This window comes from Zymoseptoria tritici, chromosome 3, assembly GCF_000219625.1.
Source record: "Zymoseptoria tritici IPO323 chromosome 3, whole genome shotgun sequence".
NCBI classification, from domain to species: domain Eukaryota; kingdom Fungi; phylum Ascomycota; class Dothideomycetes; order Mycosphaerellales; family Mycosphaerellaceae; genus Zymoseptoria; species Zymoseptoria tritici.
The window spans coordinates 2,793,455-2,809,637 of record NC_018216.1 but is presented as its reverse complement, the minus strand read 5'-3'; the positions used below and the strand labels follow the sequence as shown (position 1 = coordinate 2,809,637).

The 16,183-nt window shown below is 52.0% G+C and overlaps 6 protein-coding genes across 6 annotated transcripts; 5 read left to right on the top strand and 1 right to left on the bottom strand.

The window, feature by feature from the left end:
- Positions 1–1,940: 1,940 nt before the first annotated feature.
- Positions 1,941–3,702, top strand: MYCGRDRAFT_85387 (uncharacterized protein; the record flags this gene model as incomplete). Its single annotated transcript, XM_003854207.1, has 2 exons — positions 1,941–2,070; positions 2,138–3,702. The coding sequence occupies 2 exons, from the start codon at positions 1,941–1,943 to the stop codon at positions 3,700–3,702; spliced, it is 1,695 nt and encodes a 564-aa protein (XP_003854255.1).
- A 1,048-nt stretch (positions 3,703–4,750) lies between these two features.
- On the top strand, positions 4,751–7,015 carry MYCGRDRAFT_37731 (uncharacterized protein; the record flags this gene model as incomplete). The annotated part of the gene is made up of 4 exons (XM_003854208.1): positions 4,751–4,964; positions 5,095–5,927; positions 5,974–6,142; positions 6,174–7,015. Coding segments are annotated over 4 exons (2,058 nt in total), but the record flags the coding sequence as incomplete, so codon positions are not given.
- A 1,926-nt stretch (positions 7,016–8,941) lies between these two features.
- MYCGRDRAFT_70324 (uncharacterized protein) lies at positions 8,942–10,678 on the top strand (the record flags this gene model as incomplete). The annotated part of the gene is made up of 1 exon (XM_003854209.1): positions 8,942–10,678. The coding sequence occupies one exon, from the start codon at positions 9,005–9,007 to the stop codon at positions 10,676–10,678; it is 1,674 nt and encodes a 557-aa protein (XP_003854257.1).
- A 489-nt stretch (positions 10,679–11,167) lies between these two features.
- On the top strand, positions 11,168–12,974 carry MYCGRDRAFT_108803 (uncharacterized protein; the record flags this gene model as incomplete). Its single annotated transcript, XM_003854210.1, has 5 exons — positions 11,168–11,241; positions 11,336–11,799; positions 11,876–12,180; positions 12,240–12,728; positions 12,832–12,974. The coding sequence occupies 5 exons, from the start codon at positions 11,173–11,175 to the stop codon at positions 12,972–12,974; spliced, it is 1,470 nt and encodes a 489-aa protein (XP_003854258.1).
- Positions 12,975–13,439: 465 nt separating this feature from the next.
- MYCGRDRAFT_103891 (uncharacterized protein) lies at positions 13,440–14,504 on the top strand (the record flags this gene model as incomplete). The annotated part of the gene is made up of 3 exons (XM_003854211.1): positions 13,440–13,616; positions 13,681–14,008; positions 14,067–14,504. 3 exons carry the CDS (start codon positions 13,547–13,549, stop codon positions 14,470–14,472), a joined length of 804 nt encoding a protein of 267 aa, XP_003854259.1.
- Positions 14,505–14,651: 147 nt separating this feature from the next.
- MYCGRDRAFT_70316 (uncharacterized protein) lies at positions 14,652–16,093 on the bottom strand (the record flags this gene model as incomplete). The annotated part of the gene is made up of 3 exons (XM_003853975.1): positions 14,652–15,495; positions 15,555–15,663; positions 15,751–16,093. 3 exons carry the CDS (start codon positions 16,091–16,093, stop codon positions 14,652–14,654), a joined length of 1,296 nt encoding a protein of 431 aa, XP_003854023.1.
- Between the last annotated feature and the right edge of the window lie 90 nt (positions 16,094–16,183).

The following is a 16,183-nucleotide window of genomic DNA, read 5'->3' as shown; positions in this document are numbered from 1 at the left end:
TAATTTTAGCGCATTCGTTTTAATTGTCGTCGTTATTAACCTATTAAAGACCTCTATATTAGAGGGTCCCTTTAATAGGTTATTAGCGGGTCGGAGTTTAACCGGTATACGGAGAAAAAGCTAGGTTCCGTTACTATAGTTCGTATCGCTTAGTTTAGTTAGTCGTATTAGTTAGCCCTTATAGGAGGCCGTTACGGCTTTCTTCGTCTACTTCGTCTTAACCTTCGATACTATCGCTAGTATAGATTACTTAGGATTTAGTAGGTTAGCGGCTAGGGTAGGTATTAAAATTAATAAGCTTTAAAGTAAATCCGCTAAACTAGCGGTAGTTCCTAACTTCGCGCCCTTCTTTCCTTATCGCCTCTTCTTAGGCTATTTTGCTAGAGAGGCCTATACTAATATAAGCGCTAGTCTCTTCCTACTTTTGTTCGGAATGCTAGATACTACGGTAGGGTTAGCCGGAGGTCCTATTAACGACCTAAAGGTAAAATTATCCGTAGGGCGAGGTATTATAGGTCGCGGCGAGGGAGTTAGCGTTATAGAAGAATCCTACGCCGCCTTGTCCTCTACTACGTCCCTTATTTCCTTATTAGCTTCGTTAATCGTACCGTTTAATTAGTCGCTCGGATTATTAATTATTAGAGCGTCTTCTATATTAGTAGTAGGCGTAGGTATTTTACCCCGAGCTATACTCGGGCCTACTTCTACTAACTTAGCGGCGCTCTTCCGAGATACCTCTCCTACGTAGTATTCTTTTAATTCTTTCTTCTTACTTCGTCTTCGTAGCTTTTTAGCTAGGCGTCTTTTATAGTCGTCTATATTAGCTACCTAGCCTCCCGGTATAGTAAGATTAGGCAAGTTAGACATTTTAGCAAAAGGGCTCTAATAATTAGGTACAATTAGAGCGGCTTATTACGAAGTAGTTATTTTTAACTAAGTAGTAGTACCTTGCTTTAATCCGGTATTTAGTTTAGGTAGGGTAGGCTAGGCTCGAAAGTTTAAAAGTAATTTGTTAATAGGCAAGGTATATAGTTAATTCTTAGTAAACTGTCTATTAACGGATGCGCGGCCCTACTCTATTATACCTTTTTCTAAAGTGTACGTATGCCGAGGCTAAGATATCGATAGTCTAATAATCGCTAGGGGGCTATAGATCGGTATATACTTCGGTTATACTTCTTTATTAATTCGGAGGCTTTTTATAGGGTTTAACCTCCTTATACGGAGCGCTACTAATCCTTTTAGTAGGCCTAATAGGCGTATAGCGTAGTAATTTTAGAACATTATACTATAGATTAGTAGTACCTCGTATCGAGATTACTTCGGAGATCGAAGGCATTTCTAATTAAAGTAACCCTATTATTCCTAGTAGGAATAAGGAATCTCTTAGCTAGGAAACGTACAAACGTTAAATAAAGACTAGACGGTCTAAATTATATTGTTTTCTTCGGAGGTCGTAGTAGTTCGGCGTAGCATCGAGAAGTAGAGGGCGAAAGGCGTTAATTACCTTACGTCCTATTAGTTCTAGTTATATCGTTTATTTTGCTTAGGTAGTTATAGACTTAGCTAATTAATCCCTTAGAGCGTCTACGAAGAGGTAACGATATTGCGCTCGGAAACAGGTTAATAGCTAACAATTAATCCTGCTCCCTAGAAAGCTTATTAACTTTCACCGCAAGCGGTTTAAGTCGATTCCCTTTCATAGGGCAATCGCTAGAACTATAGGGTCCGCCACCCGGGCGGAAAAGAATTGCATCTGCCGGGTAGGTTCTAAAGTGCGTCAGACGGCGTCATCAATACTTAGTCTTCACTCTTCGGACAAAGCGATCCCATGATAAGTGGCAATTGAAGTGAGGTCTATATGAATGCTGCGCCCCTCTTTCTCTTTCTACTTTTCATACCTTACGCATACTCTCACCATAAATATCAACATACACAACATGGCGCCGTCAGCCACCAGTCCAGTCGGTCAGTTCTCCCGCTCGTACGAAGAAGATCGCAATGCGCCGAGTCAAGATACTCTTTACACGGCGTCCAACGGATCAATCGTAGCACATCCCTATGAGAGTCGTAAGTGTATGCAAAGGCGGAATGCCGCTCCCAAGTCGTCTCAGAAAAGTCCTAATATTTGCCCTAGAGCGCGCTGGCGATAATGGTCCTCTCCTCCTCCAAGACTTCCACCTGATCGATCTCCTCTCACACTTCGACCGCGAACGCATTCCTGAGCGTGTCGTGCACGCCAAGGGCGGTGGCGCTCATGGCTACTACCAGACGACAAACGCGATGGACGACCTTTCGTGCGCCGACATGTTCAAGGCCGGCAAGAAGGTCCCAATCACTGTCCGCTTCTCCACTGTCGGTGGCGAGTCCGGCTCGCACGACTGTGCCCGCGATCCACGAGGATTCTCTGTGAAGTTCAGGACCGAGGAGGGCAACTGGGATGTGGTGGCAAACAATACTCCTGTCTTCTTCCTCAGAGACGCTGCAAAATTCCCATACTTCATCCACACCCAGAAGCGCGACCCTTCAAACCACCTTACACACGCCGACGACTCCACTGTCTTTTGGGACTACCTTTCGCAGAACCCTGAATCAGTTCATCAGGTCATGGTGCTCATGGGCGACCGTGGCATTCCTGACGGGTGGCGAAAGATGAACGGCTACTACGGACACACCATCAAGCTGGTCAACAGCAAGGGAGAGTGGGTCTACGCCCAGATGCACATGAAGAGCAAGCAGGGAGTCGACTTCATCACGCAGGAGGACTCAGCAAATTACTCACCAGACTACTCACAAAAGGACATGTACACCGCCATTGAGAAGGGCGAGTTTCCAGGCTGGGATGTGTGCTTCCAGACCATGACCGCGAAGCAGGCCGAGGAGGTGTGGGAGACACAGAAGATCAACGTCTTCGACTTGACCCACGTCTGGCCACAGAAGCAATTCCCTCTCCGCAAGGTGGGCGAGTTCTTCCTGAACGAGAATGTTCAGAACTACTTTGCCGAGATTGAGCAGATTGCGTTCAGCCCTTCGCACATGGTCCCAGGCATTGAGCCATCCGCCGATCCAGTCCTACAGTCTCGCCTCTTCTCCTACCCCGACACCCACCGCCACCGTCTTGGAACAAACTACCAGCAACTGCCGGTCAACGTTCCACGAGTGCCATACAAGATGGCCAACTTCCAACGTGATGGTCCAATGGCTTTCTACAACCAAGGCTCGCGACCCAACTACCTCAGCTCCATCCAGCCGATGAGCTTCGCCGAGAAGAAGTGGGACGCGGACAAGACCCACGGCCACTTCCAAGGTCAGGCCATCAGCTTCTTGTCGGAGATTCGCCCAGAGGACTTCAACGCACCTCGCGCGCTGTGGGAGAACGTGTTCGACGATGGTGCCAAGGAGCGCTTCATCAACAACATCTCAGGTCACATGGCGAACTGCCACAAGGAGGAGATCATCAAGCGCCAGATTGGTATCTTCCGTGAAGTGTCGGAGGACCTCGCGTCTCGCCTCGAGAAGGCGACGGGCGTCAAGGGGTACCCAGGCATCGCCGGTCTGACCTTCAACGGCACGCACAATGCCATGGCCAAGGATGCCAGCAATCGCGTGGCGAACGGCATGTCAGACAAGCTGCAGTCGATTGGCAACAACGGTGGCCCGACGAAGGGTTCGCACCAGGGCGTTGCCACGCCTGCTGCATAAATGGGATGTTTACGAGAGCGGATGCATTGAGTTTTATGATATCAGCGAGCAGACCAGTTGCAATAGTTCACATTGTAGATAGCAGTGATCAAGCCATATGAATTTTCTTGGAAGAACAGACAGGTTTTTTGAGCTTCAACTTATGTCGCCCTTATTCTGGTTATGTCACTGGTGCCTGAGGAAGAAAGGACTAGCCATCAGCCCGAAGTGAGCCCAATACGACAGCTTGAGGAAGTGTGTCCTCCAAGACCTCGTTTCAACAACATAATCACAATGTTGCACTTCGCTAAACGACCTGCTATCAAGCTCCTCGCCATGCTCCAAAGAGTTCGCGATCGATACAGCACCATCTGCTGCGACCGCCTTGAGGGCTACCGCCGTTCTTCCAAGCATACCGGGACTGAAGCTTTGTCGGCTAAGCATGTCCTTGTCTTGTCGAGACAACAATCTCAAGCCGCAGCTTGACATGCCGAATCACCATGGATATACAGATTTTCGAATCGTCTCGTTCTGGACGCTTGCAAGAGACGTAGAGAACGGCTGATGGACACAGCGCAATTGCACATGGATGCGACATCATCAGCTTGGCGACTTTCGTTCGCCATGTGGCGAAGAGCATTGACCGTAGTCGGACCTGAATATCGGAGCTACAGGCGCGTGCCGAAGAAGCACTTGACACATGGTACAGAGTCATATCGTCGACAGGGCTGCCCACCAAGAACCGCTTCCGTGACTGCTCGCATCAGGTCCCTTTGGTGCCAATTCGAGCTTCTTGGCCTTCTGTCCTTATCACTCGGCGCCCGATACCGCGCATTGGGTGTTGAGGTCTAGCAAGGTAGGGTGAGATATATGGTAGGGCCATGACCGTGGGTATGGCGATGCAGGCGTCTGCTTTTCACGGCATTCGAGACTTTCATACTTCTTTCGCCATTGACCTCAAAAGTAGCTAGAATGACTTCCCCTGGACCGGTCCTGTCTCAAGGCGTTGGGTAGGAGAGACAGTTTTGACGAACACCTCATACCGCATGGCTGACTTTCGCCTCACAGCTATGGCATGATTCTCGGCATCAGTGCCTTCTTCGCACTCTTCATGATCTGCATCACGTGGAGCTTAAAAAGATACAGCCACGAGCTGCAGACCGCCGAGATGTTCACGACGGCGGGTCGATCATTGAAGTCCGGTCTAGTCGCGAGTTCAGTCGTCTCCACCTGGACATGGGCAGCGACTCTCCTCCAAAGCACTGGCGTTGCATATCGATATGGTGTCTCAGTTGAAATGTGGGAACTAGCTTGATTCTTCTCCCATGAGGCTGGGTAACTAGCTAATATACGCTCTAGGAGGCCTGTTTGCCCTGTTTGCTGGGTCCTTTAATAGGATACGGGGACAAATAGCAACTGTCTCGGGTCCATTCTGGTATGCTGCTGGTGCAACGGTCCAGATCATCCTCTTCGCGACGCTGGCCGTCGAGCTCAAGCGAAGAGCACCAAATGCACATACCTTCCTGGAGCTCGTCAAAGCGAGATACGGACCTGCTACCCACGGCGTCTTCATCGTCTTCTGCTGCTTCACCAACATCCTCGTCACGGTAATGCTCTTGACTGGAGGCGCGGCGGTCACCGAGAACCTCACCGGAGTTCCAACAGTGGCCACTGTCTTTCTCTTTCCACTCGGCATTGTCGTTTTCACCCTGTTCGGCGGCATCAAAGCGACGTTCATCACGGACTACTGGAACGCTTTAGTGATCATCATCATCATCGTGTTCATCTTCGCCTTCGTTGTCTACACGACGAACACGATTCTCGGCTCTCCTCGCCGCGTATGGGAGATCTTGACGGAGATCGCTGCCGAGCGACCTCTTAAAGGCAATGCTGGCGGTAGCTATCTGACCATGAAATCACACGGCGGCGCTGAGTTCTTCGTCATCAACATCGTGGGCAACTTTGCTACTGTCTTCCTCGACAATGGCTACTGGAACAAGACCATCTCTGCGTCGCCGGTCGATGCTTTACCTGGATATATTATGGGTGCACTGAGTTGGTTTGCGATTCCCTGGCTTACTGCTACAACGATGGGACTGGCTGGACTGTGTCTTGAGCGGTACGATGTCTGGCCAACGTGGCCGGAACGGATGTCCGACGCGGATGTTACTGCTGGGCTTGTGCTACCCAACACTGCTGTCGTCGTGCTTGGTCGAGGAGGAGCTGTTGCGACATTGCTGCTTGCTGTGAGCATTCTCGACTACCGTGACGTTCCCTGCTAACACTCCGTAGTTCATGGCCATCATGAGCACATATTCGTCTGAGCTCATTTCCGTCTCCTCGATTGCGACCTACGACATATACAAGATGTACTTCTGGTCGAACGCGCCCGGCAAAGCTTTGATGCGGATGAACTACATCGTCATGTCGATCTTCGCATTGTTCATGGCTGGATTTGCAAGTCCCGATAACGCTCGCCATCTTGATCACAGCCACTGACATTGCGCACCAGGCAACAATGCTCTACTACATCGGCGTCTCGATGGGCTATCTCTACCTTCTCATGGGCGTCATGCTGTCCTCATGTGTCATTCCCGCGACCCTCACTCTCGTCTGGGCGGATCAATCCTGGGCCGCCGCAACTTTCTCGCCGCCACTGGGGTTCATCTGCTCTGTCACATCCTGGCTAGTGACTACACAAGTCACCTACGGCGAGCTGACCGTGGAAACGACAGGTCTGAACACACCGATGCTGGTCGGAAACGTCGTTGCTCTCCTCTCGCCGCTGATTTTCATCCCCATCCTGACTTACGTTCCGCCGTTCAAGCCGCAGAGATACGACTGGCAGTCCATGCTCGACATTCGTGTCACGACAGACGACGATCCCATCGTCGCAGCAGATGTCGACACGGAGAAGTTCGTCGGCGAATCTGCGCCGCCTGCTCCCACGCCTGGCCAAGGTCTACAGGAAAAAGCCAAGCTGGACAAGATGGCCAAGCTCGCCCGCTGGCTATGCATCTGCCTGGCACTCTGTCTCCTGATTGTATGGCCCATGCCGCTCTTCGGAAGCGGCTACATCTTCTCTGTGAAGTTCTTCACAGGCTGGGTCGTGGTTGGGATCATCTGGCTGTTCGTCTCGTGCACGATGGTCGTGTTCTTGCCCCTGTTGGAGTCGAGGAAGACGATTGTCAGGACGTCGAGGGCTATTCTGAAAGACTTGATGGGAATAGGTCAAGCGAGGGCAGGCGTTGTTGAGGGAGAGGTTGCCCCTGGATCAGGCATGATGACACCGGTGGAGGGATTAGAGAAGGTTGGTGGTAAGGATGTCAGGTAAGTAAAAGTGTAATGTAGAAATCGTGTCAGTGTGCCCAGTCAAGCGTATGATCTTAATATGTGCTATTTGTATGCTTGTCTTTGCGGCTAATTACGTGTGATAGCCAAGAGCGCTGCCAATCTCTGTATTCATGCAGCTCCGCCTTCAGCTGCGTCGTGGAGTTCTCTCTCAGTCTCCGCCACGATGGGCCCGTCATCGTCATAAGGAAAGCCATACTGATCACGCAGGCTGCGATCCGTAGCCCTCTCTATATTCAGCAAATCGCGATCGTGTTTCTTCATCAATTCGTTTCGAATATGCTCGTCAATCACAGTCGCATGCTCGAGTCCGTCTAGCAGTCGATCCTTCGTCCGTGGCTTGAGGTAATGGAAGGGAATCTCGGTCTCTTGCAGAATCTTCCAAGCAATCGCCAGATCGCCGGACATGGTGGCTTGCTCGACGAACCAATGATCACCTCGATGTCGGGTTGTTACTTTGTGGCTGCCGGTAGGCACTTGCAGCATTCTGGGTTTCCTCCGCGCAGGCGTGTCTTTCCACAAAACCCATTCGTTCCACACGCCTTGTGAGTCCCTACAGCGAGCCAATACCGCCACCCATCCGTGGAGGTATTGCCAGTCATCGCGAATTAGGATCGTGCCGAGATGGTATTGCTTCTCGATCGGCAAGTGTTTGCAGTCATCGAATCCGGTGAGGACTTGGAAGAGCTCGCTCCTTCGCCATCGTCCGTTTCTGATCTCACCCAACCCACGATGGCCGATGCTGCATTTTGCAATGATACTGCGGAACATGTTGCTGCTCATCGTCAAGCCTTCTTCCCGCACCATTTTCAAATGCCGTTTCATGCCACGAAGACTTCTTGCTCGAGCCGCGAATTTCAAAGCCCTATACAGAAGCGTGAAAGGGTCAGTCATAGCCCAAACTGGAAAGGGAGTAGCACAGACTCAGACCTGCTCGCATGGCACAAGAGACTCTCTTGGACCGCTGCAAGCCCTCTGCCCTTGAATGTGCTTACATGAATGTCAACATCGGGTTCACCTGTAGACCCTTGATCCGAAACCGCGAGATGATTGCGTTAAGTGTATTCAGCACCTCCGGGTCGGAAGCGTGCTGTCGACAGCGATACAGCGCCCGTATAAGCGGCTCCTCCAGCACCGCTAGGTTCTCCGCCGTGTATTGATATCTCATAGCCACCGCCACTACCTTGAATATCTCACGAGGCGTATCGCACCTTAATAGCTGGACTCGCAATGCATGCCGCATGGCTTTTGGCCCACTTGCTTCATGGACCATCTGCCGGAAGACGTCGTGAGGTACGATTGCGGCTGTTGCTTCCGGGAGGAGCGGACCTTTATGCACGCCTTCCTGTTTTCCAGACGGATGCTCGGGCCAGGGGTTGGAGAGCCTGCGTAATGTTTCGAGGCGTGGATCACGCTGCCTATACAACGCCTCGAAGCTGAGGCCATTCGCATCGTCCGGCTCGCGTTCGATCCTCGACGCTGTTATCTTGACTGACTTTGTTGTCTGCTTGGTCGTCTCATCCTCTTCTCCAACAGGCTGTGGTCGACGAAGAACCAATTCATCGTCAGGAGAGCGTATCTCAACCGCAGTAACGGTCTGCAATCGGCGATTCGAAGATGTGATTGAAGGCACCGGAAGACGGCGAGATAGTAACAGCTGGCGGAACTGGCAGGAGTTGCAGACTGAGGATGAGCGTCGAGCCGCCATTACTCTCTGCTTGTATCGTACGCACCGGATCGTTCGCTGCTTTGTAGGTGGTGTATTGATCGAACTATGATGTGCTATCACGTTCATCAATGCGGCTTTGAGCGACGCCTCTGCCGCCGCTTTGCCGCCGCCAGCGGACCCCTCTCCGGTACGATGCGTCACTTTTCGAGATTTTGTTCCTGAAGATCTACAACTGATACTCGACAGTCGTGGCAATAACTTTTCGTTCAACACATCCGGACAAGCAATCGCACAACGATCGCCATGTCACATAACACAGATCCGAGCCCTGCGCAGGGACTTGCACCTCCTCACCAGTATGTCGAAAACGAAGGCTACGTCGACTTGGGCAGCAGCAAGCCAGCAATGCCCGGAAGTGCCAACGATGATGTCGAGCAGAACGAGGACGACGACGACTACGACGACATTTTTGCCGATTCCGACAATGATCTGTCCGATCACGACATCTCCGCCGCCAACCCTGCCGACTACACCAAAGCATACAATCGACAGCGGAAGCTGAACGACAATTCTGTGCCCGAATCACAAAAGCCGAAGGCGAATCCTCAACTCAACACCAAAGCAGCCGTGGATGATCACATCAAGTCTCTTTCACGGCATACCGCAAAGCTAAAGCTCAATGATATGGAAGCTGGGGTGACGAAAAGTCATGGAGGTGCAGAGAAGAGTGATCGGGCCACAACGGAGCAAGTACTCGATCCACGGACACGAATGATGATGCTGCAAATGTTGAACCGGAACATAGTCTCCGAGATCAACGGTGTTATCTCGACGGGTAAAGAGGCCAATGTATACCACGCAGTCACAATACCCCAAGAGGAAGAAGGTGGTGGCGAGGTCAAAGAGCTGAACCGAGCGATCAAGGTCTACAAGACGAGTATTCTCGTATTCAAAGATCGTGACAAGTACGTTACAGGTGAGCATCGCTTCCGCCATGGTTACAACAAGGGATCAAATCGAGCCATGGTCAAGGTGTGGGCGGAGAAGGAGTTCAGAAATCTGCGGAGAATACACGCCGCTGGTATACCCTGTCCGGAGCCAGTGTATTTGAAGGCACACGTTCTTGTGATGGGCTTCCTAGGAAACTCTCGCGGCTGGCCAGCGCCTCGACTACGAGATGTCGAGTTTGACTCCTTGACCGGTACAGAAGTCGCTGCGAAGTGGAGCTCAATATATATTGAACTGCTGGGCCACATGAGGAGGATGTATCAAGTTTGTCGATTGGTGCATGCCGATCTCTCTGAGTACAATCTGCTCTACCACAAACATCGCCTGATCGTGATCGATGTCAGCCAAAGTGTTGAGCCAGATCATCCGCGCAGTCTGGAATTCCTAAGAATGGACATTAAGAACATCTCCGACTTTTTCCGACGAAAGGGTGCCGACATACTTTCAGAACGAGCTGTGTTCGGATTCATTACGAACAACTCTGGCCCCGTTGAAGAAGAAGGCATGAAGAAGACGATCAATGAACTGTTCGCGAAGTCGGAGAACGAGGAGGAGACCACAGAAGTCGACAACGAAGTGTTTCGCCAGCAATACATACCACAAAACCTTGAACAGGTCTACGACATCGAGCGTGACGGAGAAAGGATGCAGCAAGGCGACTCGCTGGTCTACCAAGGCCTCCTGGCCGAGCAGAAGCCTTCTGACGCGCAGGAGAAAGATGAGGCAGATGTTGCGAAGGATCACTCCGCTGAGGATTCAGTCGACGATGTTTCCGACTCCGACAGTGAAGACGGCTCGTACGAAGAGCGAGAGAGTGGCCCACCTCGCGGCAAGCGATTCGAGGACAAGGACGCGAAGAAGGAGCACAAGAAGGCCGTAAAGGAGGAGAAACGAGAGAAGCGCAAGGAGAAAATCCCCAAGCACCTGAAAAAGAAGATGGTCAGCTCAAGTAGTCGCGGCAAGAAGTAGAGGTAGTTCGACGCTCGGAAGAGCGTATCCGCGACCGAAGCCCCGCGTTCATACGGGCTCGTCCTCTGTCTATAGCATGTGAACGCATCGGAGTAGCCGTCGCTCCGCAAGGAACGGAGTTTCACCGGCTTCCGCTGGTCTGATCTCTTCTTAGACACGCCTTTTATGTAAGGCCAGGATGGGGCGATGACCACTCGATGCGTCCACATGCTGTTCCATTGGAGCAGATCCGCGCTTGGCCACTTGAGCGGGCTCGGTGAACTGAACTACGACCCAAGGGGTTGCGTTTCGAACTGCGAGTATCGCAATGAACCGCTTGTCGGCCCATACACTGAAGCGTGGCGCAGGTAGGCCGCAGCAGCATGGTAGGCCTGTCAACGCGTAATGGCAGACATGGATGGCCCGGATGTTTTCGGCCTGACGAAGTCTCCATAATAAGTATGCTCCTTTGGAATCATCATTCCTATTTCCATAGGCACTTTCAGCGGCACAAAATGGCCAGTCTTACCATACCTTTCCTCACTTCCGTGCTGTTGATCGGTGGTGTTCAGGCCCTGGAGCTCGTACGGTCTGTCGACAACACCACAGCAACTTGCGCTACAGCGGTAGGATGATGCGCCAACCACCGCCATTATCAGCACGCTGACAAGAGTATAGTGCTCTACATTGCGTACGGCGTTGCCAGGAAAAGTCTTTGGAGCGTCTGATACGGCTGGTTATCAAGAGTCAAAGTCTGAATACTTCTCGGACTGGAACGGAGACATCAACCCAGCATGCTTCGTGGTACCGACCGAAGCTGAGGATGTGGCGCTCATCGTCAAGACTGCAAAGGACACGCACTGTCCCTTCGCGGCCAAGTCGGGTGGTCACACGTACTTCGAATCGGCAAGCAACATCGAGAATGGCATCACCATTGACTTCCGCGGCCTCAATCAGGTGACACCCAATGGCGACGGCACCGTCAGCCTCGGTCCAGGTGGAAGATGGGGCGACGTCTACGATACTCTGGATCCGTTGAACATCACTGTCCTTGGTGGGCGTCTGCGACATATCGGCGTTGGGGGCCTGCTGTTGGGCGGAGGCACCAGCTTTCTGACTCCTGAGCATGGCTTTGCGTGCGAGTAAGTGGATCAAGATAAGGCTTGCGGCGTCCGAGGTTGCCCGAATATCGCTGACCTTTATATCCTTTGTCTACAGCAACATCTGCAGATATCAGGTCGTCAATGCTGATGGAGAGATCATCTGGGCAAGCCAGGAGACAAATTCTGATCTCTTCTGGGCGCTGAGAGGTGGTGCGAATAACTTTGGCTTGGTCGTCCGCTTCGACGTCGACGCCGTTCCCGGCAGCAATTTCTGGGGAGGCACTATAGACTACGACATCTCGCAGCTGCAGTCGGTGGCTTCTGCATTTGGTGCGCTCGCCGATCCAAAGACAAAGGACGACAAGGCGACAACATGGATTGTTGTCGTGCGCCAGCCGGCCGCCAACTCTTGGACTATCAGTGAGTAGCACTTCTCGACTTACCAACCCATGATCAAGAGATGCTGATACAACTCCTAGATACCGTACCTGTATACTCAGAACCAGTGATAGAAACGCCAAAAATCTTCGAGCCCTTCGTCAAGATTCCGTCTACCAAGAAGAACCTCCGCATTGCTAGACACGGTGTTTTTGCCAACGAGTCGATGGACGCACCGAACGGCTTCCGTTGTGATGGCTTTGTCATCACCATGAAGTTCAACACAGACATCATCGAATATGCAATCAACAAGGCCAAGTCAGAGCCATTCAGCAACAACACCCAGCTACTGGCCTTTACCCTTGGCTTTCAGCAATTTGGTCAGACTACCCTCACGCACACTAATGTCCGCGGGGGCAATCCGCTGGGTCTGGGCGACAGTGGACCTTTAATCATGATTCAAGTTCAGTTCCTCTGGCTGAAGAATGAATCGAGTCCCCTTGATCAAGAGTTCCAAAGCGCGGGCCAGCAATTCATCGCGGACCTCGGGGCCTGGGCCAAAGAGCAAGGGCACGAGAATTCGTACCTCTGTGAGTATTTTCCAAGGGTGTATGGCCTGCGTTTCTCCAGGTCTTCAACCCGCATCAAGGCTGTTCGTTTGAGATTTAGCTAACGCTCGCCGAACAATCGCAGATTTGAACTACGCCGACAAAAGTCAGGATGTCTTTGGATCGTATGGTCAGGCCAACAAGGAGAGGTTGCAGCGCATCGCGAAACAGTATGATCCGGAGGGTGTCTTTCAGAAATTGATGCCGGGAGGGTTGAAGTTGTTCTGAAGGGTTGAGGATCATTCGGAAGATGAATTGGATGATAGATCTTTGGCTAGCGATTCTGTCGAGTCCTGTGTCCTTCTTCAATTGTAGGTTCAACGAGAAATCTAGAGCGGTGTCATTACCCACCTCCGTGGTCTTGCTCAAAGCGCGATACATGGCCTGCACCTCAATGGCTCTTGGAGCGTGCAGCTTGGAGAACTCAGGTCGATCTGAATGAGCCGAGATATCGCCGACCTGGACCTCAAAAGACCATTCACTCACCTCTGTGTGACGTCATTTGGTGACACCGGGCGCGGCAGGAGCGACCTCATCATCATTGGTCCCACGCATTACCAATGCAATGGCTAAGAAACAGCTCATGAAGCTGTCATCCCCCACGTAAGCATCTTGCAGGCAAGCTCTAAGCATTATATACATTGGTCAAGCTGTTCCTCCTCTTTCCCACCTCATCCATGTTCCGTTCTCCGCTACAACGAGCACAGCAAACCGCCAGTTTCCTTCTCAAAACCACTCAATCGAGCAATCGAAGCGCATACAGGAGCTTTTCCAGCACCACTTCCCAACAGCAAGAAGACATGTCTGACCGACCGAACGGCCTCATTGCCAAGCAAGGCTTGGAGCTGCTGACATTTGGCACTCCCAATGGTGAGTCTTCCGATTCCTACACTCGCTCGAGATGTCCGTTATGCTAACATACGCTCTCGAACAGGCCACAAAGCGAGCATCATCCTTGAGGAGATCAAAGAGGCTTATGGCAAGCCCGACTACGTCTATCAATCCATCAACATCAGCCAGAACATCCAGAAGGAGAAATGGTTCACAGACGTCGGTCCCAATGGACGTATCCCAGTCCTCGTAGATCATGATGCAGGCGGTCTGGGGATTCAGGAGGGGCAAGCCATTCTGTCCTATGTGACCCGTCATTTCGATCCCGAGAACAAGTTCTCATTCAAGAGCGATCCCGAGCTGTCGCTTTGCGAGCAGTGGGTTGCGTGGCAACACGGAGGATTGGGTCCGATGCAGGGACAGGCCAACCAGTAAGCACAAAAGGAAAGACATTTCGCACTGGCGAAGTATGCTAATCTCGCTATCCAGCTTCTACCGCCTCGCAAAGGAACGCATTCCCTACCCAACCCAACGCTACGTCGGTGAAACCGAGCGCCTCTACGGCATCCTCGACGCCCAGCTCGCCTCGAAGGAGTACCTCGTCGGAGGAAAGTACTCCATAGCCGACATTGCCAACTTCAGCTGGGTGAACGTAGCCTACTTCGCGGGCGTGGACCTCGATCAGTTCCCCAACTTGAAGAAGTGGTGGGAGAGGATCAATGCTAGGCCTGCGGTGAAGAAGGGTGTTGCGATTCCGAACGAGTCGACGATCACGAACGAGGCGTATCAGAGGAGACTGAAGGAGGAGGATGGATTCAAGGAGAAGGAGGATGAGTTGAAGGAGCTGGGCAAGAAAGCGAAGGAGCAGTATGATTACAAGTACTCTTCTCCTTAGAGGGAGGATGAATGTCAGAACATTAACAACGAACGATTGGATGAAATCTCGTGACTCTGTCGTGTTAGGCTCCTTGCGGATGCTGTAAGGTCTCGACCTCCGCTGTCGGCTGTGTATAGCTGTGATGCGTCCACGCTCTTGCGTGTCCTGTGTCCGCGTCAAAGTCCACATGATGACCTTCATAACTTAGCCGCACCTGTCTCCTCCTTCCTCCTCTTCCCCGGCGGCCCGCCAATATTTCTCTTCCAAATCTCGTTGATCCCAACCCTCTGCTCCCTCGTCAACCTCCCTCTAATCTCCCACCTCTCCTTCTCCACCCGCGCCCACCTATCCAACTCATCGCTCACGAACCTCGCACAAGCCTCGCCACTCTCGTCTGGCTTCTCCAACGGCACCAAATGCCCACATTGGATCACGGCTTCCTTCACCCTGCCCACCTTCGCTCCACCACTGCCTCCTGGTCCCGTCCCCGTTATGTCCAGCTTCTCCTTTCGTAAGTCCGCAGATGAGACTCCTGACGTGGCGCCAAAGACAAAGAGTGTACTTGGCCTGATTTCCGGCAGTCGACGATGAAGCATAATTTTCTCTGAGCGATTGAACGCCGCGTTAGGAGCTAGAGCGAGATCTTCAGCGGAGAAATCGCGGTGTCGTTCGGATTCGGGCACCATGAGTCGTTCGTCGTGGTACATGGGTTGGATGTAGTTGTAGACTTCTTGGGCTTTGGTCGTTTGTAACGTCACTGGTACGTCTCCGTTTTTGCTGTCGGCGGGTAGGTTGGGGTATTGTTCGGTTGGCAGCTCCCGGAGACCGTGTTGGATGAAGGCTTCTAGTACACGTGGATCCCAGAGCTTCAGTGCTGGACTTGAGCGGAGCTTTTCTGCTGCTACGTGACGAGACGGCCAGAGGTCTCTCCGGTACGTCGAAGCGGCAGCCCAGTTCGAGCCACCGCCGCCTCGTTGAATGACTGGATCCATGAGAACGACAGCGTCCATGAGACGAGGATGGAGGAGCGCCAGATGTGCTCTGTAGACTGCAATCAGCCAGGATCCAACGCATTCCAAATCACATCATCATGGACCTACAAATGAGACGCTCCCATACTATGTCCAATCCCAACAATCGGATGCGGAATCTCGTCCTGGAACTGATTGATCAAAAACATCAAATCTCTCGCATGATCAAACCAGCTAGCTTCGCCACCGCATCAGCAATGGCCCTACCAGTTCCCAACACTCACTACCTCGCATGCCTCCAAATCACGAACAGAAAGAAACTCACGATCCGGTCCCAAAATCCTCTCATTCAACACTCCACTCTCTCCCTGATTCACCGGATCTGCCACCCAAATCGCTCGAACGCTCTTCCCCTTCCCTTCCAACCCTTTCATCACTGCCTCCCACAACGGCTCGTACATCTCCTTGGGGAACGCATCCGCAATGGCACCAATGATGGTCACATCTCCCGGTCTTGGATGAGAGTTAGACTTGGGGATGTATTGTCTCACGTGGACTCGAAGGGCGTTCTCCTGTCCGAGTTCAGTGGCCGCGATGCGTTCGCGGGTGTGTTGGGCGCGGAGGATGTGGTCTTTGATGAGGAATGGGGAGGTGAATTGGCTAGACATCAGGCGGGTGAAGAAAGGACGATGTAGAAAATGAAGAGGCGCGGGTCTGGAAGTGAATTGACGGACAATCATAAGCACGGAGCGAGGGAC